Source organism: Laetiporus sulphureus (genome assembly GCF_001632365.1).
Source record: "Laetiporus sulphureus 93-53 unplaced genomic scaffold LAESUscaffold_8, whole genome shotgun sequence".
NCBI classification, from domain to species: Eukaryota; Fungi; Basidiomycota; class Agaricomycetes; order Polyporales; family Laetiporaceae; genus Laetiporus; species Laetiporus sulphureus.
In genome coordinates, this window is record NW_024468517.1 from 499,930 (window position 1) to 525,208 (window position 25,279).

General features: G+C 51.4%; 8 protein-coding genes and 1 non-coding gene across 9 annotated transcripts; 5 read left to right on the plus strand and 4 right to left on the minus strand.

The window, feature by feature from the left end:
• Positions 1-181: 181 nt before the first annotated feature.
• LAESUDRAFT_810875 (uncharacterized protein) lies at positions 182-1,765 on the plus strand (the record flags this gene model as incomplete). Its single annotated transcript, XM_040914263.1, has 3 exons — positions 182-395; positions 466-1,424; positions 1,485-1,765. The coding sequence occupies exons 1-3, from the start codon at positions 211-213 to the stop codon at positions 1,763-1,765; spliced, it is 1,425 nt and encodes a 474-aa protein (XP_040766997.1). The 5' UTR covers positions 182-210.
• Positions 1,766-2,203: 438 nt separating this feature from the next.
• Positions 2,204-3,261, plus strand: LAESUDRAFT_722989 (flavo protein). Its single transcript, XM_040908321.1, has 5 exons — positions 2,204-2,287; positions 2,378-2,497; positions 2,555-2,683; positions 2,750-2,921; positions 2,988-3,261. The coding sequence occupies exons 1-5, from the start codon at positions 2,228-2,230 to the stop codon at positions 3,086-3,088; spliced, it is 582 nt and encodes a 193-aa protein (XP_040766998.1). The 5' UTR covers positions 2,204-2,227; the 3' UTR covers positions 3,089-3,261.
• Positions 3,212-6,850, minus strand: LAESUDRAFT_735525 (voltage-gated potassium channel; the record flags this gene model as incomplete). Its single annotated transcript, XM_040910599.1, has 12 exons — positions 3,212-4,002; positions 4,057-4,108; positions 4,334-4,385; positions 4,448-4,527; positions 5,139-5,143; positions 5,251-5,337; positions 5,361-5,663; positions 5,866-5,948; positions 6,011-6,112; positions 6,179-6,264; positions 6,313-6,383; positions 6,436-6,850. The coding sequence occupies 12 exons, from the start codon at positions 6,848-6,850 to the stop codon at positions 3,212-3,214; spliced, it is 2,127 nt and encodes a 708-aa protein (XP_040766999.1).
• A 226-nt stretch (positions 6,851-7,076) lies between these two features.
• LAESUDRAFT_t27 lies at positions 7,077-7,154 on the minus strand. The gene has a single exon. It is a non-coding gene; the product is annotated as a tRNA-Gly (tRNA).
• A 334-nt stretch (positions 7,155-7,488) lies between these two features.
• LAESUDRAFT_545822 (P-loop containing nucleoside triphosphate hydrolase protein) lies at positions 7,489-12,792 on the plus strand. The gene is made up of 7 exons (XM_040902881.1): positions 7,489-7,593; positions 7,788-7,985; positions 8,036-8,239; positions 8,302-8,516; positions 8,567-9,694; positions 9,754-9,969; positions 10,029-12,792. Exons 2-7 carry the CDS (start codon positions 7,806-7,808, stop codon positions 12,580-12,582), a joined length of 4,497 nt encoding a protein of 1,498 aa, XP_040767000.1. The 5' UTR covers positions 7,489-7,593; positions 7,788-7,805; the 3' UTR covers positions 12,583-12,792.
• Positions 12,793-12,804: 12 nt separating this feature from the next.
• Positions 12,805-14,852, minus strand: LAESUDRAFT_647507 (uncharacterized protein; the record flags this gene model as incomplete). Its single annotated transcript, XM_040904054.1, has 9 exons — positions 12,805-12,941; positions 13,013-13,071; positions 13,131-13,301; positions 13,355-13,508; positions 13,559-13,621; positions 13,672-13,793; positions 13,845-14,415; positions 14,471-14,714; positions 14,772-14,852. 9 exons carry the CDS (start codon positions 14,850-14,852, stop codon positions 12,805-12,807), a joined length of 1,602 nt encoding a protein of 533 aa, XP_040767001.1.
• Positions 14,853-15,628: 776 nt separating this feature from the next.
• On the minus strand, positions 15,629-19,806 carry LAESUDRAFT_748438 (DUF699-domain-containing protein). Its single transcript, XM_040911513.1, has 13 exons — positions 19,443-19,806; positions 19,300-19,391; positions 19,134-19,247; positions 18,901-19,081; positions 18,247-18,846; positions 17,360-18,196; positions 17,187-17,306; positions 16,992-17,131; positions 16,797-16,939; positions 16,618-16,743; positions 16,339-16,565; positions 16,007-16,281; positions 15,629-15,931 (listed from the first exon to the last, which is right to left on the minus strand). Exons 1-13 carry the CDS (start codon positions 19,545-19,547, stop codon positions 15,721-15,723), a joined length of 3,171 nt encoding a protein of 1,056 aa, XP_040767002.1. The 5' UTR covers positions 19,548-19,806; the 3' UTR covers positions 15,629-15,720.
• Positions 19,807-20,153: 347 nt separating this feature from the next.
• On the plus strand, positions 20,154-22,363 carry LAESUDRAFT_722994 (uncharacterized protein). The gene is given in 14 exon segments (XM_040908322.1): positions 20,154-20,307; positions 20,373-20,517; positions 20,586-20,662; positions 20,717-20,751; positions 20,809-20,972; positions 21,127-21,136; positions 21,190-21,287; positions 21,342-21,439; positions 21,456-21,457; positions 21,546-21,686; positions 21,746-21,761; positions 21,826-21,886; positions 21,947-21,981; positions 22,037-22,363. 12 exon segments carry the CDS (start codon positions 20,613-20,615, stop codon positions 22,335-22,337), a joined length of 1,011 nt encoding a protein of 336 aa, XP_040767003.1. The 5' UTR covers positions 20,154-20,307; positions 20,373-20,517; positions 20,586-20,612; the 3' UTR covers positions 22,338-22,363.
• Positions 22,364-23,543: 1,180 nt separating this feature from the next.
• Positions 23,544-25,279, plus strand: LAESUDRAFT_712365 (uncharacterized protein; the record flags this gene model as incomplete). Its single annotated transcript, XM_040906895.1, has 12 exons — positions 23,544-23,593; positions 23,653-23,687; positions 23,748-23,911; positions 23,955-23,964; positions 24,008-24,076; positions 24,130-24,227; positions 24,282-24,379; positions 24,553-24,626; positions 24,688-24,703; positions 24,768-24,828; positions 24,889-24,923; positions 25,036-25,279. The coding sequence occupies 12 exons, from the start codon at positions 23,544-23,546 to the stop codon at positions 25,277-25,279; spliced, it is 954 nt and encodes a 317-aa protein (XP_040767004.1).

A 25,279-nucleotide genomic window follows, 5' to 3' on the forward strand; every position in this document is an offset into this window, starting at 1 on the left:
GTACTATACTCGATTTCTTGATGCCCTAATTCTTCTTCGGTTGCATGGTGGTCCATTGCTCCCGGACCACAGTCATTTCAGCCACTGAGCTTTGAGACGGAGCCTGAACGCCTGGTCGTTCTCGACCTCGCAACTTGCTCAGAACTTTGTCGCTTCGACATTCAATTTACCTCAATCTCTCAGCCAGTCTTTGTGGTCACAGGAAGCAATATGGAAGGCGGATGCGATAGGACGCAGCGAAGTTCCCATGTCTCTCAATATCAAAATCTCCTGGTGCCTCGCGGAAGGGTTATCGCCGCTCCGTGGCAAGTCATAGCTCTGAACGACCTCCTACAGCGTACAGGACCAATCACCTCGAAGCAGGATATTGAGAAGACTATGCGAGAGACCGGACTGTACGTCGTGAAATCCTGTCTGACATGTCGTGCAGGCTTGTTTGCTAGATGTCGCTCATATCCTCTGTAGAGAAGAGAAGTGGATCCGCAATTGGCTCCAGCGCCAGCGCAGGGCGAAACGAGCGAGAGAATCCGAGGGGTCGACCGTATCTTCTGAAGGCGCTCCTCTGCAAGACATGTTTACTGTCCGGACGCCTACTCCAGAAAGCTCCTCCTCGATGGCCGAAGTCAGCCACAGCTTCACTGGTGGCCCAGCTCGCCAAGACAACTTTCCAGTGCAGATAGCAGAACCGGGCTCTTCGTTTATTGTGCCTTTGAGACCCGGTGCTATCCCTATTGATCGCTCTGTCGCGCCATCGCCTGCTGCTTCGCTTGTCAATACCGCAGAATGGCACTCCGAGGGCCCAACTGGCCGCTGCGACTACATGACCTCGGTATTCCCCGTGCTGCCTCCGGAAAGATGGCAACCTGAACAAGCTTATGACCGGGCTCTTGCACCTCTGGAGGGCGAAATGCATCAGCCTACTGGTATTACTGAACCCATATCTCAGGCCCAGCTTGACGCCGTGATGCAGCGTCCTCAAGGTGCCTTTTCTAACGTGCCGGCGACATCCTGGAACATGGACCAACAGTACCCTGCTCAGTATGTCGACCCCAGTTTGATGTACTTGTCTCAGCTACTTCTGGATGCGACGAACTCTGTACCACCTGTTCCTGTTCCCGTGGAACCTTCGAGCAATCTCAACCCACTGTATCATCCTATCACTTCCGACCACGCAAATGTGTCCTTTCTGCAGTCAGCTTTGACTTCTACACTTGTCTCTGCCAACGTGAACCCCACTGAGTCTCAGTATACGTGCCACCCTCTGCCGCCGGTATCGTTCCAGGCGCGATACTCTGACCTGGTGCTCTTGACGCGGAGACTGCGCTCGACGGTTGAGATGAATGTCTTGACAGCACCCGATGTGGAGGTTCCTCCGGCCACGTTTGATGGCCATTCCTTCCAGATAAGTCCGTCGTGGAAGACCGGTGCGTGATTGACGTTGTCTGTGAAGCGAACGTGTGGCATCATGACCATGTCATCCACAGAGCCACAATCCAAACTAAGCATCGTACAATCAGATGACACTCTAGCAGGGTCTTCCATGCGACACTGTCAACTGGAAGATCTGAAGCCCACAGACACATGCGATGGAGATGAGGGTTCCGATGATGAAGACGAAGAGTTGCTGACGCCATCTGGTGACACGCCATCCTTCATTGGATCCCCGCTACTCTATAATTCTATGGAGAAAGGCAAGGCTGCGCTATACGATGAGAACATGGAACGGGTGAACATTGCTGGAAAAGTCGAGGAAGTCGAATCGTAAGAAGACCGAGAAGTTTCATCAAATCACGGTCTTTCAAATGCGGGCCTCGCCTCCTACTTAATGCGACATGATCCGTCTCCTGAGGTAGAATGTTGGACCTCCACTGCGCCTGCAGAGCAAGCGTGCAGTAACGTAGCATTTCTATTCCATTCTTAATGAGCGTTGTTATGACAAGTTTGATCGTTTTAATTTGGGTCGTCCGAAGGAACAGTATGTAGTGACAGTACTTAGAATGTGCAACATGGATTGCAGCAATACTCTGTTGAAAAGAATATCTTAGATTTGATGTTATGCGAATTAATGATGTCATAAGTCGTTCGTTCGAGTGATCGAATTACGACTAAGTAATTCTTAAGAGCTCTCCCTACACTGCGCTCCATCCGTTTCTCACCTCCAAGCATGGCCAAGCCGGTATTCGTTGCTGAGGACGAGCGCAAGGAAGGCTTCACGCACGTCCTTCTCATGACCACAGGAAGTGTGGCTTCTATCAAAGCCCCTCTTATTGTTTCTGAACTACTGTCTGTCGGTGTCTCCCTTCTCTGCGAGGTCATACAGATTGAGCTGATGGTATGACGGACCATCTCGCTGCATTATATGCGCCATTGATGGCAGTACGCGAATGTGAAGGTCGAAGTCGTATCGACGAAAGCCTCTATCGCCTTCTTCGACGCAGCTGCAGTTGAGAAGGCTGGCGCCCGAGTCTGGATAGACCAAGACGAGTGGGCGGAGGATGTGAATGTGCCTTCAGTTTCATATCTTGGCGGACTGACTCAAATGCGATGGCTCCAGGGAGGCTACAGGATGGGCGATCCGATTCTGCACATCGAGTTGCGCCGTTGGGCGGACGTCGTCCTCGTCGCACCTTGCTCCGCCAACACACTCGCTAAGATTGCCCATGGCATTTGTGACAACCTGGTGGTACGTCTCTGACAGTGTGCATCTTATCTGGTGTGATTGCTGACATGTCCACCATCGGTTCTCCAGACATCACTCCTCCGCGCACTCGCTCCTACCACTCCAACTTACGTCTTCCCCGCTATGAACACACTGATGTACGAGCATCCCTTGACTAGTGAACATATTCATATTTTGCGGGAGGTAATCGGATATGAGGTCCTTGGCCCGATTGGCAAAAAGCTTGCTTGTGGGGACGTAGGCGCGTCTTTTCAAGAAATAGATCGGACGCAAGGATCTGATATTTATTGTATTACGACGTTTACAGGATTGGGAGCCATGATCGAGTGGAAAGACATTGTCCAAATTGTCCTTGACAAGTTCGCTTTGGTGAAGAGACCGTTCGTAGCATCTGTAGCTCAAGGCTGATACTCACTGACATATCTTGGAGACCCAAATGACCCTGCTCTCTGTTGCCGTTGCACGCAGATCCTGCATATCACCGCTAGGTACACCCTTGTACAATCATTGTAATATACACCGATGAAACTCTCACGTCTTGTTTGGCATCCTGCACACAGTCCACCTCCCCTCTACGCCCTCTTTCTGCCTGATTTCACCTTCCGCACATTTGCGAGTGAGCCACTCGTCCACCAGCTTCGCCACGTAATTATCATCAGCAATTGCATCGTCATCCCAAATGGATGCCAACGTGAGGGAATGTGCGAGCCACTCGCTGGTACTCGATGGTCCTTTGGAAGTGCTATTGGGTGGAAGACAATGGAGCTCCCGGTAGGCACTCCGAAGCACGCGCCAGGTTGTTTCGCGAGCTTTTGCTCGGAGAGAGTCTATGAGCGTGCAAAGTGCTTCAAGCGCGAGGTTTGAAGGAGCTCCGGACTGCTTTGCCGACCGTTGCTTGATTTCTCTCTCCGCCCCCTTCGACTTTGGTGCTGCATCTTGCGGTGCAGGAATCTGATCCGCCTCTGATCCGACAAAGGGCTTGAACGCTTCGCGACGCGTCAATGCCTCTAGCCTCGTGTAGTCCCTGGTCCATAGACATCGCGCTAGGTCGCTCAACCATTGATATGCATCGGAGTCGCGCAGGAGGAAGGAGCGAGGTAGCGAATGGAGGTGCTCATAGTAGCGGCTTTGGGAAGGGTAGCCTAGCACGAGGTAGTGCAGGAGCGACAGCAGAGCCGTCCCGAGGGCACGGTGAGGTTGAAGAGGTGAAGGAGATGGTGCAGAGGGTGTGATGTAAAGGTGCGGGAGGAGGTGCGATATAATTGAGGTGGTTTGGTTGAAGGAGCGGAAGAGTACCGAGAGGTAAAGGGACGTCTCATATACTGCAGTATAATCCATAACCAGTTTTTATATAAGAAAAGAAAAAGTGGACGTACCCTCCAATGCAAACGCGTCTTTGCGGTTGGTTGACAAGAGGCCTTCTCGTAGCTTCCCTGACAAATATGGGGCACCTTAAATCGACTGACAACATATGAGAAGACCATTCACTCACTAAACAGAATCAAGATGTTTTCTTGCTCATTCTGCCGCCGCTTCTCATTCTTGTTGGAGGAACGGTACGGATGATGCTTCCAGAAGTCGTCGACCTATATTCATATACAATGTACGATTAATCGCGTAGCACAGACACTCATGAATCATGATGATGCATACCTTCCCCTGGATGAACTCACGATATTCCTCTTGCAAGGTAAAGTCTCTCAGCCTGTAGACCTATGCAGCGTCGGAATCAAGAGCACGATATCGATTTGAGAGATAGCCACTCACGCATCGCCGTCCTTGTCGAGTCCGCTACTCCTGCTGACGGATGGAACGAGCTCCATATGCCGCCGAGCCGGCTGATTCGCCTTGTGTGCATGCGATTTAGAACGAGGCGGCATCGTTAAAGAAGATCAGACGACAGCGTCGAGCAACGTCGTTACACTGGCAAGAGAATGCAGGTGTTCGCGTCAGGCGCCCGTTCCCTACGAGGAGATCGTGTCGACGTCGGTGGGATCGAGTAACAAACCTCACACTTTGCTAAGCCCATTTACTCGATTCTTCCCCTCTCGCTTTAGCTGATTGACGGTGAAACTTCATGGTATAGTAGAAAGGCCCCAACATAGTATAATGCATTGATGGGGTAGTGGTAACCTACGTCGTTGCCATTCTACCTCGACCTGTCGGGGAGAAGAGGGGCTCAGCTCTCTCAGCAATCCATGCTTAGCTGGTCGTTGTTTATGTGCATTGTGGACACCTTTTCCTATCAACCGCCTCCCGAGTATCCATGAACCGTCTACCATAATCATGCTATGGAGGACGCCCGGTATCACATCGCTCTCAGCACGCAGAACAGCGAATTGGACAAACTGGTGGCCAAATATGTTTCAGGCTCTCGACCAAGAGAGGTTTTCCACATGCACGATGCCGGCCACCCTTATAAAATAGTATCTCAAGGTCAGAGCTCGTTACGGTCTACACGGTCTACACACAAAAGCAATACTCCTAGGGACCGGCACGTTATCGAAGAGTTCGTTGTGTTCCCTTCCCTTTCTCATCCAGCAATTCGAGCAGCCTCCGGAGCATGTCACCCTGAGTCTCAACCGTCGCCTTCAGCTCCGCCATCTGCGCACGAAGGTCTGAGCTCTCCTGAGCACCAGTGCTTACCTGCGGCTGATCTTGGGGATGCCGCCATACTGACTGGATGGAGGTAAAAGAGTGCTGGCGGACGAGCACGGGCGAGGCGAGAGGGTCGGCTGCATGGGCGTTGAAGATTTCCTCTCGAGGGATTTTCTGTGCAGAGGATGAGCGAGAAATGTGAGCATGATAGTGGTTGGGCTGACCTGATCCTCCTTCATCATCTCCCATACCATACTGAACTCACGGCCCAACACAAATGTCGGAAGAGCGATAAGCAACAAGCCGAAGACGAGTAAGGGTAGCGTTATGAGCCTTCCGAGGAACGAGCGAGGCGTGATCTCGCCATATCCGACAGTGGTGATTGCTGTATTTCCACAATGGTCACAATTTCGCCTTCATGTTCCTGACGAAGGTTGACATTACTCACTCACTAGCACAAACCTAATGTTTGGATGTCAGACAGGATGGCATCCTGCAGAAAACATGAGCATACCATGCAGCAGCGGGGATTGACTACGGTTCACGGCTCTTCAGGACATCAATAGTGACACGTCGAAATCAAAGACCTACTGCAAATTGGCTGGGGTCCCCGTCAGAATTGATAAACGTCCCAAGCATCTCGTCCCATGTGCCGCGTTCGGCGAAATACCTTCGTGAGCGACAGATTAGTGTACGGACTTACGAAGTGGGGATAGTGAAAGCAACACGCACAAGAGTGTACTAAATACGATCAAAACCATCCCGACGAAGAAACCAAGAGCTAATAATGCATGCTGTGAGCGTCTGAAAGACAAGTACATGACTTCTATGGTCCTGCATGATACCACGAAGGCGGTGAGCTTGTCTAGCCCACGGAAGTTGCATCTAGTGAGGACGTACAAAAGAATGGTATTATTATATCTAAATGGCCTGAAAACCCGCAAGAGACGGAACGTGCGCAGAATCGTGAACCTGAAAAACGTTGCCTAACGCGTGTTTAGCCGCGTATCAACACCTGCTGTCTGAGAACCTACTGTGTCCTGCTGTAGTGCTATTTCTATGTAGTATGGCAATATACCTAGCAAGTCAATTATACCAAAGAAGGCTGGGCGGCGGTCAAAATGAGTCCATGAACGGAGACCGTACTAAGTACTCACAACCAAACCAACGCAAGAACGTCCACAGCCCCGTGGAGTGCGCGATGCACCTGGCAACATATTCCGCAGTAAAAAGAACGACAAGGGTCGTCTCGAAACCGAACCAGATCCTTGGAGAGATGGAATGGAACGAAGGGATCGTCTCGAGAACAGTAACGATAGCAGAGAGTATTATCAGCGAAGTCGTGACGACGTGCACAAGAAATGCAGATTGAGACGATGTGGGCCGTTCCAGGAGCATGTACAGATTGCGCTTCCAGAGAGGGCGTATTTGCTTGACATGCTCATCGTCGATACTGTCAAGGGAAGTGCTTGGTGGCAAGTCTTCTAACTCGAGAGCTGGTGTGTTCATTGGAGAGTGATGCGAGCGCGATATTGGGGACCGTACACGTGCCAACGGTATAGATTCAGACATCTGAAAAGACTCTTCCACAAGAAACGACCTCGGTGCGATGGGTTCTGGAGACCAAGAAGCTGCTGTGGCTGAACCATCTTTCCATCTTTGCAGGAGTTCAGACGCTGAGTGCACACTGCTACAGCATGGAATTGAAGCTACGCGGTTTCGGTACGTATCGTCACATTTGCAGAGTTTGAGACGGAGCCTGAGATTACGTGATTTATGCAAAGTAAAAAGCTACCAATGCATTAAGGGGGAATCGAACCCCCGGCGGGTCGAGATAGGATGGCAACGACCCAGGTTACCACTACCCCATTAATGCCTATCAAAACGGTGACTTATATTCTATGAAATGAACTCATTCATACAAGTTTGTATGAGTGAAATCATCTTGAGTGGAGCAATGGGTGTCTTTTGATGCTACTTCAGTGTGGTCCAGGTCGATCTGAGGCAGCATTTCTCACATGAGCACCATCTGCCTGATTTCTCAAACTTTCCGGAGAATGTCAGAGAGTTTAGGAAAGCTTCGTGACCGCAGAGAGGCGTCTATCTGATGTTTTGCGTGGGACACAGTATATAGGGCCTTATCTTTGAGCTTTGTAGCTCTTCTCCTACACCACCAGAATCGTTCGTCCAACGACGCAGTCAGGCTGCTCTTATTCCGAATCTTGCGGAGGTCCGAAGGTATTGATTCACTTGTCCACGGGAGACGAGTTGCTTTCCACTCCAGCTTAGCTAGGCCGGCATACCGAGGCAATACGGTGAGTCAGACTGTTTGTACGATTGGCATTTTCCCGCGAATCGCTTGGAGAACTTACCTCCACTGGGGAGCGCGATAGAGATCGAGACCATCTAAATCAATTCGTTCTATCGAATTGCAGTTTGATGATCTCATGTCTCATCTCGCGCTGGTCGTGGCTCCCTCGGCGATGTTGACATAGCGTTGTTCCATCAGAAAGGGAAGTACAGCATCATGGGGGATGCAGGGCGAACAGCGCGAACTTCTCCGGTGATGCGCACAAGAGGGTATCAGCAAGAGTTATTGGAAGAGAGCTTGCGTGAAAACATCATCATCGCGCTCGATACAGGGTCTGGCAAGACCCACATCGCCGTGCTCCGGATGAAATTAGAGACAGAACGTCAAGCCAGCAGGGTAGGGATGGTGTCTTTGTATCAATTTTGCATGATTACTCAGGATTACAGGTATCGTGGTTCTTGGCGCCGACGGTGGCTCTGGTCGAGCAACAATACACTGTCATAGATGAAGCTATACCTGTCGCTGTCGGCATGATATCTGGCGCATCGGAGCCGAATCAGTGGAAGGATGCGGTTTTATGGCAGACGCTTCTAGCCACGCATCGAATCATAGTGTCAACCCCTCAAGTCCTGCTAGACGCTCTGCTTCATGTGAGTATCCTGACACAAGGGTCTTCCCTACAAGCAGCCATTCAAGGACTCTCAACTTTTAGGGTTACATCGACCTCGGAAGAGACATTGCTCTGATGGTGTTTGACGAAGCTCATCATGCGACAGCCAAACACCCATACAACATGATAATGCAACAGTTCTATCTCGCTCTGCCACGTCGGTTTTCTAGCGTAACTTCAGCCGACCGGGTACGCCCCGCGATCTTAGGTCTTACCGCCAGTCCCATATACGGAGGCAACGTCGAGCTTTCTTTCGAGTGCGTCACGGGTTTCTGATATAAGCATTTCACTCACGCTAACAATTTAGGGCTTTGGAACGGAATCTTGACTGCACAATCCGCTCTTCGCGCATGAACCGCGACGAACTTGCACAACATGTCCACCGACCGGTCTTCAAACACGTCCTATATGCGGCACCGGAGTATGATTACGAATCGATTCCTTCTCGCAACTGTCATGCTCTACAAGCTGTGGTGGACTCGATGAACATCGAGAATGATCCTTACGTGCGGACTCTTCGGGCACAGCTAAACAGGCTTCAGCCGGGCGATGAGCGCAGACGTGTTGATCAGACATTGTCCAAAACCATCCACAAGCAGGATACCTTCACACATCGAGGCCTCAAGGATTTCGCTAGGACAGCAGCGGAGATATGCATGGACCTCGGTGAATGGGCGGCTGATTGGTATGTCATCAAGGTGATAGAGCAGGCTCAACGTGCTGCCAATCCGTACAATAACATCATGACCAGCTGGAAAGAGAGCGAGAAGAAATATCTACTGGAGGTTCTGTCTCGCGTTCAGCTTACTCCAGTATCCTATCACCCTTCTGATATTCGCGCGTCACTGAAAGTGTGGGCTCTGGTCAATACCCTGGTCGCTGAGGAAGCAGATTTTCGGTCCGAAGAAGAATTATACAGCGGCCTTGTCTTCGTAACTCGCAGGGATGCAGTCATTGCATTGGCTGAGTTGCTCGAGCGGTTGCCGGAAACAGCGCAGCTCTTCCGTGTTGGCTGCCTGCTTGGAAGCTCAGCTAGTACGCGCCGTCACTCATTCCTCGACATCACTCGTGAGATGGTTCGAGAAACTCACAAGCAAACGCTCAGCGAACTGAGGAGCGGGGAGAAGAATTTGATCATCGCTACCGCTGTCGCAGAAGAGGGGCTTGATATCCAGGCCTGCGGCAGCGTGATACGCTTTGATCTTCCTAACAACGTCGTCGCCTGGGCGCAGAGCAGAGGACGAGCACGTCGCCGACGAAGCAGCTTCATCCTCATGTTCCAGGATGACAGCAGTCATCAAAAGCAAATCCTTCAATGGGAGGACGCAGAAAGGCGTATGATGGCCCTGTACACCGACCCAAGCAGAGTTGCTAGACAAGACGAGGAGGAGGATGAAGAGGACGGTGATCTGAAATATACAGTCGCGTCTACCGGGTACGTCTTCGAATGGTGTAACGTTACCACGACGCTGAACTAGTCAATCATATCTCCAGTGCCACGTTAACGCTGGATTCCGTCACCAGTCACCTCAATCATTTCTGCTCCGTACTGCCCAATGCTTCTTATAGTGGTCAATACGCCGTCTATGATCTCGACCCTCCTGACTATCCCGAGGATTGGCATTCCCAACAGGATCGGGCAAGGGGAATGCCCCCTTATGAAGGCCCTTGGGGAGCTACTGTCACATTACCCCGTTCAATGCCAAAAGAGTATGTACCATATTTCTGTGATGAATGGCCCAGCAATTCGATATTCAATAAATTTCCAGATTCCGTGTCTATTCCACTGATCGAGTGCATAAGACGAAGCGATCTGCTCAACGACACGCGGCATTCAAAGCATATGTCGCGTTACACCAAGCTGGTCTCGTAAATGACAACCTTCTGCCGCTAACAAGCGCTATTGAACCTGACCACGGGGAAGAAGTGAAATTATTGATCAAGGAAATCGAGAAGCGAGCGGGCTTGGAGAAGGTACCACTTCAAATGAATCCATGGGCACCGACACGTGAAGGCGAGAAATGGTGGCGCACTGAACTCGTCATTGAAGGCCTGCCGCCCCTACACATGCTTACAAAAAACGCCATTTCAGAGCTGAACGACAATCTCGCAGTGTATGTTCCTGGTATGGGTGCGGTGCCAATCCATTTGCACCCGCTCGGCGATTTCATGCATGATGAGGAGTATCTCGAGCGCGCTCGTATTTTCACGCGCCGAATCTTTGCATGCCGCCATCATGGACGCATGAAACCTGACAACACTTCGTTTGCATACCTTTTCCTTCCTCAGAAAACCGGCAAGCACGAACCCGCCTGGGAAGAAAGGCGGGCATGGATGCTGAAGCGCATGGACAGCTCGGAAGTGCGGAGACTAGAGACCCTTGACCGAGTCAACGCTGGAGTATTCGGACAGCGATTCGGATATCCTGACGATGTGGGCCTGGTGCGATCCAACCAGAAAGTAGACAAGCCCATGCGCTTTCTTCGTTGGTGTCATGGTCCGCTCGGAGCTAACGAGGTCAAGGAGATACTGGAGCGATACGAAGGCTATGTCGATGGAGGCATCAAATATCCCGTATTGCAAGCGATGCCATTGCCGCGTCGAACTGATTTTACCCAGCCTCTAGACACGGAGACGCAAGGTCTTTCACGTGATGAACCGGAGTACCTTCTTCCCGAGCTTGCAATCGTAGACCTGCTGTCCCATGATGACTTCCAATACGCGCTGCTGATGCCATCCGTTCTGAGGCTGCTGGCCAGATCTCTCACCGTCTCTTCATTCCGGGAGAACCTACTGGTTGGCAGTCCCGCCTATCGTACTTCTCTCTCCCTTCTCAAGACCGCTCTCACTGCCCCAGTCTCCGAAGTGCGGGAACATTACCAGCGCCTCGAAACATTGGGAGATTGCGTGTTGAAGTATGTTGTGAGCATACAGCTGTTCGCAGATCATCCCATTTGGCACGAAGGCTACCTTGCCAGGAGGAAGGATCATGCTGTCTCAAATGTCCAGTTGGCCAAAGCTGCTATTTCCAAAAAGCTCTATAATTGGGTCATCCGAGACCGGTTCTCCCCAAAGAAATGGCGGCCTTGGTATCTGGACGATGAGGAAGTTTTTGTCGTCGAAGAAGAACAAATTACGGATGAAATCGCCGTTCCTGCAGCCAACGAGACGAAGAAGCGAAAGAAGACGCAGGAGCTGTCCACCAAGGTGTTGGCGGACGTTGTCGAGGCATTACTAGGAGCAGCATACGAGCATGATGGATTCGATCTGGCTGTGGATTGTGTTGTAGTCTTCGGCTTGGGCCTTACCTGGAAGAAGATCCCCGAGCACATCGATGCCATTCTGCAAACGGTAGAGCACATCGATAACCCGCCTCCGCAGCTCGCACTCGTGGAAGAGATGCTAGGCTACACGTTCACTCGAAAGGCGCTCCTCATACAGGCGCTCACGCACGCAAGCTATGCTGGCGAGCTCGAAACGATGTCATACGAACGCCTAGAGTTCTTGGGTGACTGCACCCTAGATATGATCGTGACAGACTACCTCTACCACGCCCCCGGTAAGAAGTTCAAACCAGGCTATATGCACCTGTACAAGGAGTCCCTCGTGAATCAGCATCTCCTCGCATATTTCTGCCTCAAGACGCACACTGCCATTAGCTCTGAGATGCCGTCCTGGACGCCAAGCGCTGGTGTGTCGGTCGCATCTCAGCAACATGAGATCGGCTTATGGCGCTGTCTGCTCCACTCGAGCAACCAAATCTTGAGAGACCAGGAGGTCGCAACTACTCGATTTGAAAAGGCTAGCTCGGCGATTCATGAGGCGCTCAAGACGGGGATGATATACCCTTGGGCTGCGCTCACGAGCCTCCAGGCGCCGAAATTCTTTAGTGACATGGTAGAGAGCCTGCTCGGCGCCGTATTCATCGACTCGATGGGCAATCTGGATGCTGTCCGTGGCGTACTCAGGACATTGGGCTTCATCGACCTGATGGAGCGGATTGTCCAAGACGAGGTCGACGTCCTGCACCCCGTCTCTCGCCTGGCGATATGGGTCCACACGCAGGAGATTGACCACGAACTCGAGCTGGACATTCAGAAGACCGGCGGAAACGTCAGCTGCACCGTAGTGATAGACGGAGAGGAGATCGTGACGGAGACACGGAAGTACCATAGCAAAGCAAGTGAGATAGAAGCGCGTTTCGCGGCTGCTGAGAAGGCTATCAAGAAGCTGCACGTGCTCCCGGTGGACGAGGAGGAAGAGGAAGAGGATGCGGAAGAGGAGGATGAGGGATGGGGCAATGTGCCCGAGTATGACTGGTAACTGGACGGTGCACGCGAGATATCCTGGAGATACCTTACGATGCTCATCGCTCAAGCTGATATCTATCAACCAGGAGATATCCACACGTAGGAATGCGCACACGGATTATGTGTACTTCTAGAATATACAGCATGACACATTACATGGGTTCTGCTCTTCTCTTTTTCATCGACAACCTTGTTCGCACTGAGTAGAACGTCTAGGACATGAACCTGGTGGCCATCAATGTTCCGTCTCCTCCCAAGTCCTCCCAATGGTCTTAACGAGGTCCGCCTCCGTGATCGGCTTTCCGCTCGTGAAGTACCCGGACGCGATCTTGGCGTCGATCTCGACGCGTGCGTCGGGCGGAAGGAGATACTCTGCGATAGTTAAATCACCGGATAAGCATCGCTGTGATAGACAAAACCACGCGTTCCTGGCTAGCACGTACCTGGAATATCATACCGCTTGAGGATTGGGATACCGGACTGCACGATAGCGTTGTATTTCCTGCGATATGTTACAGTGAGCATTGAATGCGATGCAACGATGCGGATTTTGCTACGTACATGTCGCTCATCGAGACCATATTGTCGATCTTCTTGATCCCGAGCCAATGCAGAACGTCGGGCATCAGCGCCTGGAAGCGCATGTCCTTCACGCCAGCAACGAGCTCCGTCGCTTTGAAGTATTTGTCGGCGGAATCGCCGCCACGCTTGCGCAGGTTGTACACCAAATATCTGCGCGAACGCAATCAGCACGTCTCACTCCGCGCGGAAACCATAATACTCACTTGGTGACTTCACCAAGAGCACGGCCCTCCTTGCGGAAGTACACGACAAGGCCTACGCCGCCGCGCTGAGCGCCACGGACGCACTCCTCAATTGCATACGTCAAGTAGGGCTTGCAGGTACAGATGTCGGAGCCGAAGACGTCGGAGCCATTACCTTCCTGATGTCAGCAATCGCACAATGCTGAAACATGTTTACGAGCTCACATTCATCGTGCACACGCACAGTCAGCTCCTTCGTCTCATCGGAGAGATAGGCAGGGTTTCCGACTTCACACAATATCAGCTACGTACGCAGCGAGAAGGAAATATGAACACACAAATATACGCTGTCAGGTTACCAATGGGAGGGAGGAAAACTTTGATGTCCGGGCGAGTAATGAGCTCAGGGTACATTCCTCCAGTGTCCTCAAAAAGCGCCCGACGCAGCAGACTCTCGGAGCTGGCAGAACATTAGTCTGATATATGAAAGGCCACTCGTAAGGACACTCACATGCCGAACCGCGCTGCCACACCAGGCAGATACCAGACAGGCTCCACTGCCGCCTTGTTGATGGCAATCTCCACACCAGGGTCAGCAGTGCTCTCCGTACCGTCGGGATTGAGCAGCGGACTGCTCTTTAGCAGGATCTTTCCATCCACCTTCAGGCCGCCTTTGCGCGCCACCTCGTCGATTTCACTCAGTTTCAGATGGCCCTTAGTCACGGCGATGCTCGGGCGCACGTCCAAGCCGAGGTCTTCAATCTCATGCCGGAACACATGCGGCACGACGTGCCCCCACGGGTCGAACGAGACGATCTTGGTCGGGTCGGACCACGCGGGCTGCGGCGGGATGGGCACTGCTGGTTCCGTCTTGGAGTAATCGGGCTTGTGCGAGGGATCAAGCGTGCCCATCGCGATCGCGAGCGCACGGTAGATCGAGTACGAGCCCGAGTGCGCACCGATCGCGTTGCGCTGCTTGATGCTCGAAGGCAGGCGCGAGCAGATTACCGGCCCACGCACAGAGGGGTCAGCTGCGCCCCAAACGAGCGGGTATGGCTTGATTCCGGACTGGTCAGGGTAGGCTGGTGTGGAAATAAGGCATCTGGGACGCGACTCTAGTGTTAATGACCGACTTACTGGTGAGCAGGACCCTGCCGGGGTAGAGCACCCTCTCCCTATCCTTGTCGCTTATTCCTTTGTCTTTCTCCGAGGCATGTCCGTTCGCGCTGGGTAAAGGGGGAGCCGGCGCTCCGGTCAAAGAGGTAGATAGCGCAGTAGAGACTACACCAGACAGCGAAGGGTCAGCATGACTGTCGGCAAGGGGCACGCCGTTGCTCCTAGGAGACGAGAGCGGGCTGGCAGTATTCGTGAGCGCATCGAGCTATTGTCAACGCATCAGTTCTGTGTTGATTGTTGATTACCGCGAATGCCAACACACCTTGGCCTGTGTTGTCTGCTGGGAGACCTGGAGGGCCTCGAGCTGCACGAGGATCTGGGTGAGGACTGCGTCCTGGGACATGGCTGTATAGGTGGGACGTTCGCTGGCAGCACACTTATATACGCACACGGTTGGGCTGTACGGAAACAAACAGGCTGCTGTCGGGTCAGGAGCAGGTGATGATAACACTTGACGCCCGTGCCCGCCTGCGCCCGCATGCTGGACCACAGTGTATACCCGCTATCATCTCGAGCGGTCGTACGATAAGGGGTAATGGATGGATGCGTCGGCGAGCGCACGACCAAATCGGTAGCACGGTCACCGGGTTCGAACAGGGTGGCCGTACTAACGTCGGGTGCAGCGGATGAGGCGCAAGAGTACACTCGCAGAACGACAACACACGGCATCGTGGACACACCAGGATGCACAGCTGGAATGCTAATGTCGAGTAAGAACGACCACAGAGGACATGATCCAAGAAAAGTCGGGTGAGCATAGACCATTTCACCGCGATTGAGAGACTTTGGCCGGGATGGCTCTCCAGATTGCCTATCGCAAGTCACTCGGTTTCAGAGGCATAGAATCCATGATCGTCCAGACGAGTCATGCACTTGATGGAGTGCGATGTCTGAGCGGCAGCTAACAAGAAAAACCCTGTACCTGCCAACTCGCAGTGGGTGATCCTTCGTAAATTTTTATCTCTGTAAATCTTTATCTTGGCGAAAACAAGTCTTCGATAATCTACATGACCGACCTTGACATACCGGCAATGAGCGTTCTCGCTGCATCCAGGACGCTGATCGAATCATACTTCGTCAAGTTAAGGATTCGGACTGACAGTGCTCAATGAATGCCTCCATCACTACCTCTAATACGCAAACAAGCATGGGTAACACAATCCGAGAGCTTAGGAGAGAACCTCCGAAGAAATGCGAGTATGTATCGTGGTTCACCGCTTCGACGTCTTCGAGCGCTTCTTCGCCCTTTTCTCCTTCTCCCCTCCATTCTCCTTCACCATCACATCCTCCTTCCTCTTCTGGCCCACAACAGTAGCCTTGACACTCACTACCGTCGACTTCGCCGCGCCGACGCCGCTGGCCAGCTTCGCCACCTGCGCCTCGGCCACACTCCAGCTCGCCGAGCTGTCGTCAATGGCGTATCTAGTTCACAATTGACATCCTATCAGTATCGAATCGCCTCGTATGCACAGCGGCAGATACCACGGGGTCACTTACTTGCTCAGGTCCAGCGAGTCGATCATAGCCCGCTGCTTCTCCCTCAGCGCCTCCGTGACCTCGTTACCCGCGTCCTTCAGCTCATCTTCCAAACTTGTCTCTACGGGCTTCCAGTTGGTCCCGTTCTCTGTGCCATCCAAGCGAGAGGCCGCAGGCTCCTCAGGCATCTCGGCACTGATGGCTGACTTTTGGATGTCGAGCAGCCGCTTGCTCATCTTCTTGACCACCTTCACAAAGAGGGCGAGGATTTGGGAGACCGGAATCTGCAATTCCGCCTAGATAAGCAAGCCATGAGTGCATAGTATTGAGGAAGATGACAATGGGAAGCATACCTCGACTTCTTCGACGGTCTTCCGCTGAAGGCCAAGAGCGAGCAAAATCGAGCTTTGCAAGGCACTCAGGTGGACCTCATCGCCAAATCGTTTCTCAAAGAACACAGTGGCGACGGTGGGTAGTAAGTCCAGAATGACGTGATAGTCCAACATATTGTTGGCATACGACTCCAAGCGCTTTAGGTCAAATGGAGAGAGAAGGAGCGACAACTCGGAGTTGTCGAGCTCTGCAGACATAGGGTCAGAGCGTGAGTCAACGAAGAGAGGCGAGAAACGCACCCTTGAATCGGTCTGCGGGCAGTTTCTTCACGCCTTTATTCGCTGCCTCGAGTATGCTGAGCGCTGTCACGCTGCCGAACTCTCGGAACTTGAAAGACAACAGTGACAGGAGTCGTCTCCGGAAATCTGAGCGTACACCTGCGTCAACGGACTCGACCACTCATGAGCTACCGACGTACCCTTCGCGAACTCTCCTAGCCACTCCAGCTCGGCATCGGTGGCTGTGTTCAGGCCGCGAACCATGACGCATGTATGCTCTCCGGTTAGCTCGCTCGTGGTTTGTCGGAGGTACAAGGGAATGTAACCGGCCCGTTTCCAGAACCTATCATAGCATTGAAGCCTCTCACATGCACGTAAATGCAACAAAAGCTTACCTGAGGAGCAGGGGCGTCAAGCCATACGAAACACCCAGATAGTCAAGCGTCTCCGGTTTTCGCTCCGTGAGCCGTTGGAGCAACGGGGGCATTGCTGTCGCAGAGCGAATGGTCGGTTTATCATTAAGAAGTGTGGTCCCCTATACACAGAAAATCGTCAGAAACGTGACTGATTTTGTGAGATCATTTCCATACTTCGTCAATGGCAGCCGGATCCGGATATGACGGCTGAGGTCGGTTGTCCTCGTCCAGATTGAAGTACTCTCCACTATAGAAAGAGTTCAGCGCTTGCAGTGCACGCGCACCGTAGCCCATCTGTTGCAAATCTGAACATGGAGACGTCAGATAGATGCGCGAAATGAACTCACATTCGTATAGTCTGGATGGGTCGCAATGCGAACAACACGTGCACCGGAGAGCAGAGCAAACTTGCTTTCTTGGAACTGCTGCGAAATCAGCCAAGGAATCATATCCCCACCAGCTCTGAAGCCACGGTTCAGCCCGTCCATGATGGCTTGTCTGCTAATATTTCCTTCTAGCGCGACCTGCAGCACAACGAGAGGCTCCGGCAGATGGCTCTCATCATCCTTAATCGGTGGCAGAAGCACAAAGAGATGATGTGCAGGGGCGTCTGACAGTAGCTGCAGGTCATTCGGCTGGTTTTTGTAGTGGCTAGCGACATACAGCGCCATCATGCGCTGCAAGAAAACCTCAGATGCAGGGTGGTAGCTGAACAGTGTATCTCTCGACACGTAGAACAACTCGCACTGCGACGGATGCGGCGTATTGTGCATGATCGATTTCGGTACGATTGCCGCGTCGAGACACAGTAAGCTGTTGAGCCACCTCTCCACCTTGTCACCCGCGGAGTACCGGATAGGGGTCTCCAGCTTGATCTCGCGCAGTGTGCGTGCTTTCGGCGGTGCCTTGGCGACAGGCTTCTTTGAGGACGAGGAAGCGACGGCGGCCTCTTCCGACGCGACGGCGTCTTTTGTGAGCGATGGACGGGTGCTCTCGCGGAGTTGCTGGATTAGTTTGATTGAAAGCGAGCGGCCCGTGCCTTCGTAGCCGTTGATGGTGGAGGCCATGAAGACGAGGTAGGGCCCGATGAGGTTGCGCACGAGGGGAAGGGGTATCGCGGCGGCCTCGTCGATGATGACGAGCTCCGCCTGGCCCAGGACATGAGCATCTTGTGGTTGAATGTACTGGGGACATGCGTCAGATGTGCTCGCGAGAATGAAAGGACAAGCTCCACCTGGATGGTCTGCCGATGCTGACGGAAGACATTCACCCGGACGATGGCCTTGTTGAAGTCCGGGTTCGTGCTTTGTGCGATATCGTAATCGAGGTGCTCTTCGTATCCAAGTGCATCCATACCCTTGAATACGAATTCAAACAAGGTCTTCAAGTTCTCCGGGCTTGGACTCGTGACGAATATATTTGAGTATCCATGCGCTAGCGCGGCGGCGATCGCGAGGCCCAACGCCGCCGACTTCCCTCGTCCCCTCGCCGCTGTCAAAGTGACTGTTGATGATAGTGTCTTTTCTGCAATGGCATCGATGAACGTGAGGATTGCTTGCGCCTGATCAAGCGTCTTGGCAAGCTTGACGAGCTCGCCGACAGGCTTCGTGTCGGATAAACTGTCCTGGAGTTCCTTCAGCTCAGATTCAGCCTTCCCCAAGCCGCGCTCCTCAGTGATCGGCTTGATGTCCTTGGCACGGGATATGGGAAGAACGTTGAGCTCGTCGTCGAGCACAAGGCAGTCGTCGCAGGAGCCGAGGGAGAGGATGAAGCGTTCGTTGAAGCGCGCGACGACGGTATCATGTGCGGAGGTACGGTATCGAGCATGCACATCCTGGTTCATGCTAATGAGAAATGAGCATGCAGGCACCATAAACGGGAGGCTCACCATGGTCATCGTATATAATTGTCGCAGAGAACTCATGGTTTTCAATAAAATGACAACCAATCCTCCACCTTCCACCGTCTCGAGCGTGCGCGCAAGTAGGTTAGGAGTAATAGCTTCGAAGTCTTGTAGCACGCACATTCCATACGTGTGACCAAGTATCTTGTGCGATTCTTTATAGTACCTAGATATTACTCTCGGCAAGGAGACACACTTCGTATGGAGGAAAAACGCACGTATAGCGAATGTCGGTTACGGTAATGAAGATCTCAAATGGATCCTGCTCATTCGGCTCACGGAATCCACGCTTCACCTCCCGCTTGATTTTGGCCTCGCGTTTCTTCCGATGACTGTCAGCGACGTCAAAATGCAGCATGAGTCTTCTGAATCGTTGATACATACCTCGTAAAGCCGAGATCCTTCTTATAACACCACAGTACTGACGGTCTCGCAGACACACGAGCTTGGGAGAGTAGAAAATGTAGGTTCACAATCTGGGATGCTCGTTTCAGCATTCCAAATTGATGAGTTAGTCAGTGACATACCTGATCCCTGCCCTTGTCACCAACTAGGACTATGAAGGAGCGGTGGTTCGTCTTGACATTGTTATTGATCAATATCGGAAGACGAGGATCGAGTTGCTTGCGCATCGGTCCTGAAGATTACGAGCTTCTGGGACCAAGTTGTACTTGTGCCCCGGGAGAAGAGCGATGAATGAAGTCAAGCACAGGAGAGTGAAGCAAGTAGGATTGAAATGCAGAGTACAAATGAAGATGCAAACAGACCAGGACTCGATAGACACCCGGAATGACGAAAGATCTGATGCCAGGATAATTATTTGATTCCCTACAAGCGGATGAGCGATTCTCAGGACAATAGAGCAGGCCAGAGCAGGCTGTACTACTAAGGGGACCTTTTAGCGAACGCCAAAATCTGAGCGCGTAGTTTTTTCCGCGCTGACCACGTGATCTTCATTTTGTGGCCCAGTTGTAACGGGCGTCTCGGATTCAATGTGCGAGTGGCCTGATCCTCCGAGTCTGTCGCATAGTGCACTGGGAATTCTTCTCTGCAAGTGAATGGCCAGCATGGTTCCTGCATAAATGGTGATGTTTATTTTATCCCACGCGTCCTCAACTTGGGTCTGCTACTGCACAGAACATCAATCACTGCTCCCATCGCTAGGCCTATTTTGCTGATCCAGGAACTTCAGGGCACCTCGGCTTGTATTTTTTGCATCTCCTGACGTTTCAAATTTCAGGTGTCACCTCTCTCTATACTGAGTACACGTCGGAAGGTCTACGCCGAGAGCTACTGTATATTGATCGTTCGGCTATTGCAACTAATTCAATCCGAATACAGTTCCCTCCGACTGTCAAACTGCTGTCACTAGCTTGAAATAGTCTCCCATGGGTGAATATGAAGATTATTGTAAGCTTTGGATGTCCTTGTCTAATCAACTATGGCCTCGCGAATGGTACACTGCTAGAGGAGCGCGGGATTGATACTTATGATCCTTCTACTGCTGGGTCTACCATTGAAGTCTCCAGCCATGTATGGTGACACTCTACCGCATATACGTCGCTTCACTTCTCACGGTAGGTAGCCGAGCACATACTCACGTAAACACCGGCGCAACGTTTGCAACTCTGCTACGACCACTTCTATCTGACGACCGTCCACTGACTCGATACTTTCTCGTGGCTACCTATTCAGGAATGTCAGTCGTTATGTTGGTAAAAGAAGCGACTTCCATCACAGAGGAGGCGTACGTGTTCATGCTTTCCATCAACAACTGAACAATAACTTCGAGATCCTGCAGAATTGCTAGCAATTGTTGCTACATCGCTGCTGCTAGTAAGCGCAAGGCATGTGTCCTTTCGATATTACTCACAAGCACGTTTCTACGTGCAGCTTTGATATTCTATGAACATTTGACGACCTTTTCCGACGAAATCGATCTGGTCTGGACGAGCAAATGGACTACTGTTACTGTGGTCTTCATGTGTAATCGTTCTCTCCTCGTCATGCTCGGGGCCACCTTCATACTAAATGTCCTGCCGTGGGACACTCAAGCGGTGAGCCAATCTATCGTTGAGCAACATAGACCAGATCATTCAGGACTTTAGAGGTTCGCCGTGTCTAGTAATCGCTTTGATTGTATCATGACCAAGTTTCTAGCTGTGAAACTGCTGCGATACTGCAAGATGCTGTAGTGGTAGCAACGGTAGCGTCATATCAAGTAAGTTGTTCTTCCGAATCGCCTTCTTGGATGGACGCTAATCCATAGTGGAGTATTTTCTGCTTTGCGTGTATACGCTATCAGCATTCATAAGTGGGTGCCTACCCTGCTGGTCTTTCTCTTGAGCGTCGCCCCGACAGGTGTTATGATTGTGAGTGATTGGTGGCTGTATGACTCACCCGTGCAATGACTAATCCAGTATCAGTATATTTTATCGACGACGTCACGAACGCTTGTAGGAGCCTTAGATGGTCTTGCCGCATGTGTGGGGCACACACCAATTCCTCCAGAGACGCAGCAAAAGTATGCATTGAAAATCACCTACGTGATCTTACCGCTGATAAAACTGGCACAGACGTAGAGTTTCCCGCGCGTTCCCTGACCTACATCACTAATTCAGTTCTTGCAGTCGTTATGACCTTATGTATCTGTGCAGTGCTGGCTGATCTCGTCGCTCTTCTTGTCACATGGGCCAGTACTTTTCAACTCGCAAGAGAAGCCCGTCACAATGGAACAAGAGCAGAATTAGTACAACTATTGCTGCGAGATGGTGGGTGAAAAGCCCACACACTGTGCCTTACTATTTATGCTGATGCCCGATGTGTATAGGCACGCTCTACTTCGTGTAAGCAAATTTAACAATAGAATCAGCTAGACTCTAGGACATTGGTCAATGAACGAGTGATCAGAGCACTTCTAACCGTCGATATACTGGAACTATCTGTCGAGTACAGTTACACGGACCCACAGGTACGTAAGCTAAGATGAAGTTCGAGTTTGCAATGTCAATGTCAACGTATTCACCTTTAGTCCGACGGTACCTATGTGTCGCCATTGCGATTATCGTAAGTATTCGATTCTTCCCAACAACCGACAGACGAGATGATGAGCCGCTCCTAGGTTCTCCTCAATACTCATATCTCGATTCCTCCTAAACCTGCGTCGCGTCCACAACAGTGCAGATAGCTTGATACCACAAGTTGATATTCACCTGAGCTCAATTGGTGGCCTCAGTATGGCCAGCTTCGGATCCAGGCTTATAGACATCCTGGGTACCGACCTAGACTTCGAGCCATCCGCTGAAAGCGATGATTATGGCCGGCAACAAACGAGAGATGCGGGAGATCGCGACAGAGAACGGGGCAGTCTCATAGAAATGCAGGTCCCTGTAAGGAGTGCGGGGGGACAGCAGGGTTCATAATGAGGCTGTTCGGGCTGTGAGTGTAGTCATTAAAGACATTCTGATTGCGCTCTAGCTGTGGTTGCGAGCACTGCAGAACCGTGAACTTGCATTGTGCCCGATGTCGTTCCTGAGCCGATCGCAAGTTGTATTGCAGTCTGCGCTCTCAATCATTATCAAGAGATGCAAAAGAGTATCTGACAATCGAGCGGAGTCGAGCACTGGAGAATGTTGAAGCAAGTATGATTGGAAATCTGAAATGCAGAGTACAAATGATGATGCAAATGGACCAGGACTCGAAGGACACCCAGAATGAAGAGAGGTCTGACACCGGAAAAATCAGACGATTCCCCACAAGTGGATGATCGATTCTCAGGACAATAGAGCAGGCCCAGGAAAGCTCTACTACTAAGGGGATTAGGAAAATGGGTGTCTTTAGCGAACGCCAAAGAAGAGTGCACAGTTTAGCGCTGACCGCGTGATCTCCATGTTGTGGCCCCAGTCGTAACGGGCGTCTCAGCCTCTCCGGGCCGACTCTATCTGACCTGTCGCATAGTGAACCGGAAACTCTTCTGGAAAATTGGAGGGCCATAACCGTTCCCGAAAGATGGTGGTATTATTTCTATCTTTATTTGGTCCTACGCGCCCTCAACTTGGATCTGTTACTGCCCAGAAGATCAGTCACTGCTAACATCGCTAGGCCTGTTTCGCTGATACAGAAACTTCAGGGCACCTTGGGTTGTATCCTGTTTCCTGACAGTCTTAGGTGTCACCTCTTTCTACACGATTACACGCCGGAAGGTCCGCGCCGAGAGCTACTATATACTGATCGTTCGGCTATTGCAACTAGTTCAATCCGAATGGAGTTCCCTCCGACTGTCAAACTGCTGTCACCTAACCTGAAATAATCTCCCATGGGTGAGAATGACGATTATTCTAAGCTTTGCATGTCCTCACCTAATCTCCTATGGCCTCGCGAATAGCACACTGCTAGAGGAGCGTGGAATTGGTACCTGTGATCCTCCTACTTCTGGATGTACCAATGAGGTCTTCAGCCACGTACTGAACAGTGACACCTTCCCTGTATACGTCGCTTCTCTTCTCACGGGAGGTAGCCGAGCTCATACTAACGTAAATATCGTCACAACGGTTTGCAACTCTGCTATGACCACTTCTATGTGATGACCGTCCACTGGTAGGTACTTTCTCGTGGCTAGCCGTTCAGGAATGCCAGTCGTTATCTTGGTAAAAGAAGTGACTTCCACCACGCAGGAGGCGTACGTGTTCATAACTTCCATCATTCTATTAACTGAACAATAACCTCGAGAATTTGCAGAATTGCCAACAAGTGTTGCTATACCGCTGCTGCTAGTAAGCGCAAGGAATGTGTCCTTTCGATATTGTGACTCATAAGCACCTTTCTACGTGCAGCTTTGATATTCTACGAACATTGGATAACCTTTTCCGACGAAGTCAATCTGGTCTGGACAAGCAAATGGACTACTGCTACTATAGTCTTCATGTGTAATCGTTCTCTACTCGTCATACTCGGGTTCACCTATGTTCTGCACGTCCTGTCATGGGACACTCAAGCGGTGAGCCAATCTATCGTTGAGCAACATAGACCAGATCATTCAGGACTTTAGAGGTTCGCCGTGTCTATTTATTACTTTCATTGTGTCATGACCAAGCTGCTAGCTGTGAACTTATCGCGATACTGGAAGATGCCGTAGTGTTGGCGACGGTAGTGGTCATATCAAGTAAGTTGTTCTTTCGAATCGCCTTCTTGGATGGACGCTAATTCATGCTGGAGTATTTTCTGCTTTGCGTGTATACGCTATCAGCATCCATAATTGGGTACTCGCCTCGCTGGTCTTTCTCTTGAGCATCGCCCAGACAGGTATTATCATTGTGAGTAATCAGTGGCTCCATGGCTTACCGTGGCACGACTAACTCGAGTGGTAGTATGTCTTATCGACGACGTCAGAAGCGTCTGTAAGAGCCTTAGATGGTCTTGCCGCATGTGTGGGGCACACACCGATTCCTCCAGAGACGCAGCAAAAGTATGCATTGAAAATCACCTACGTGATCTTACCGCTGATAAAACTGGCACAGACGTAGAGTTTCTCGCGCGTTTCCTGACGTACATTACTAATTCAGTTCTTGCAGTCATTATGGCCGTATGTATCTGTTCAGTGCTGGCTGATCTCGTCGCTCTTCTTGTCACATGGGCCAGTACTTTTAAACTCGCCAGAGAAGCCCGTCGCTTTGGCACAAAGGCAAAATTAGTACAATTGTTGCTGCGAGATGGTGGGTGAAAAGCCCACATGCCGTGTGCGTTAGTATTTATGCTGATTCCCGATGTGTATAGGCACGCTCTACTTCGTGTAAGCAAGTTCAACAATAGAATCAGCTAGACTCTAGGACATTGGTCATTAAACGATTGATCAGAGCACTTCTAATCGTGAATATACTGGAACTTTCTGTCGAGTACGGTTACACGGACCCAGAGGTACGTAAGCCAAGATGAAGTTCGAGTTTGCAATGTCAATGTCAACGTATTCACCGTTAGTCTGACGGTACCTATGTGTCGCCACTGCGGTTATCGTAAGTCCTCGATTCTTTCCAGCAGCCGACAGACGAGATGATGAGCCGCTCCTAGGTTCTCCTCAATACTCATATCTCGATTCCTCCTAAACCTGCGTCGCGTCCACAACAGTGCAGATAGCTTGATACCACAAGTTGATATTCACCTGAGCTCAATTGGTGGCCTCAGTATGGCCAGCTTCGGATCCAGGCTTATCGACATCCTGGGTGCTGACCTAGACTTCGAGTCATCCGCTGAAATTGATGATTCTGGCCGGGAACAAACGGGAGACGCGGGAGATTGCGACAGAGATCGGGGCAGTCTCATAGAAATGCAGGTCCGTGTAACGGGTGCGAGGCGACAGCAGGGGTCATAA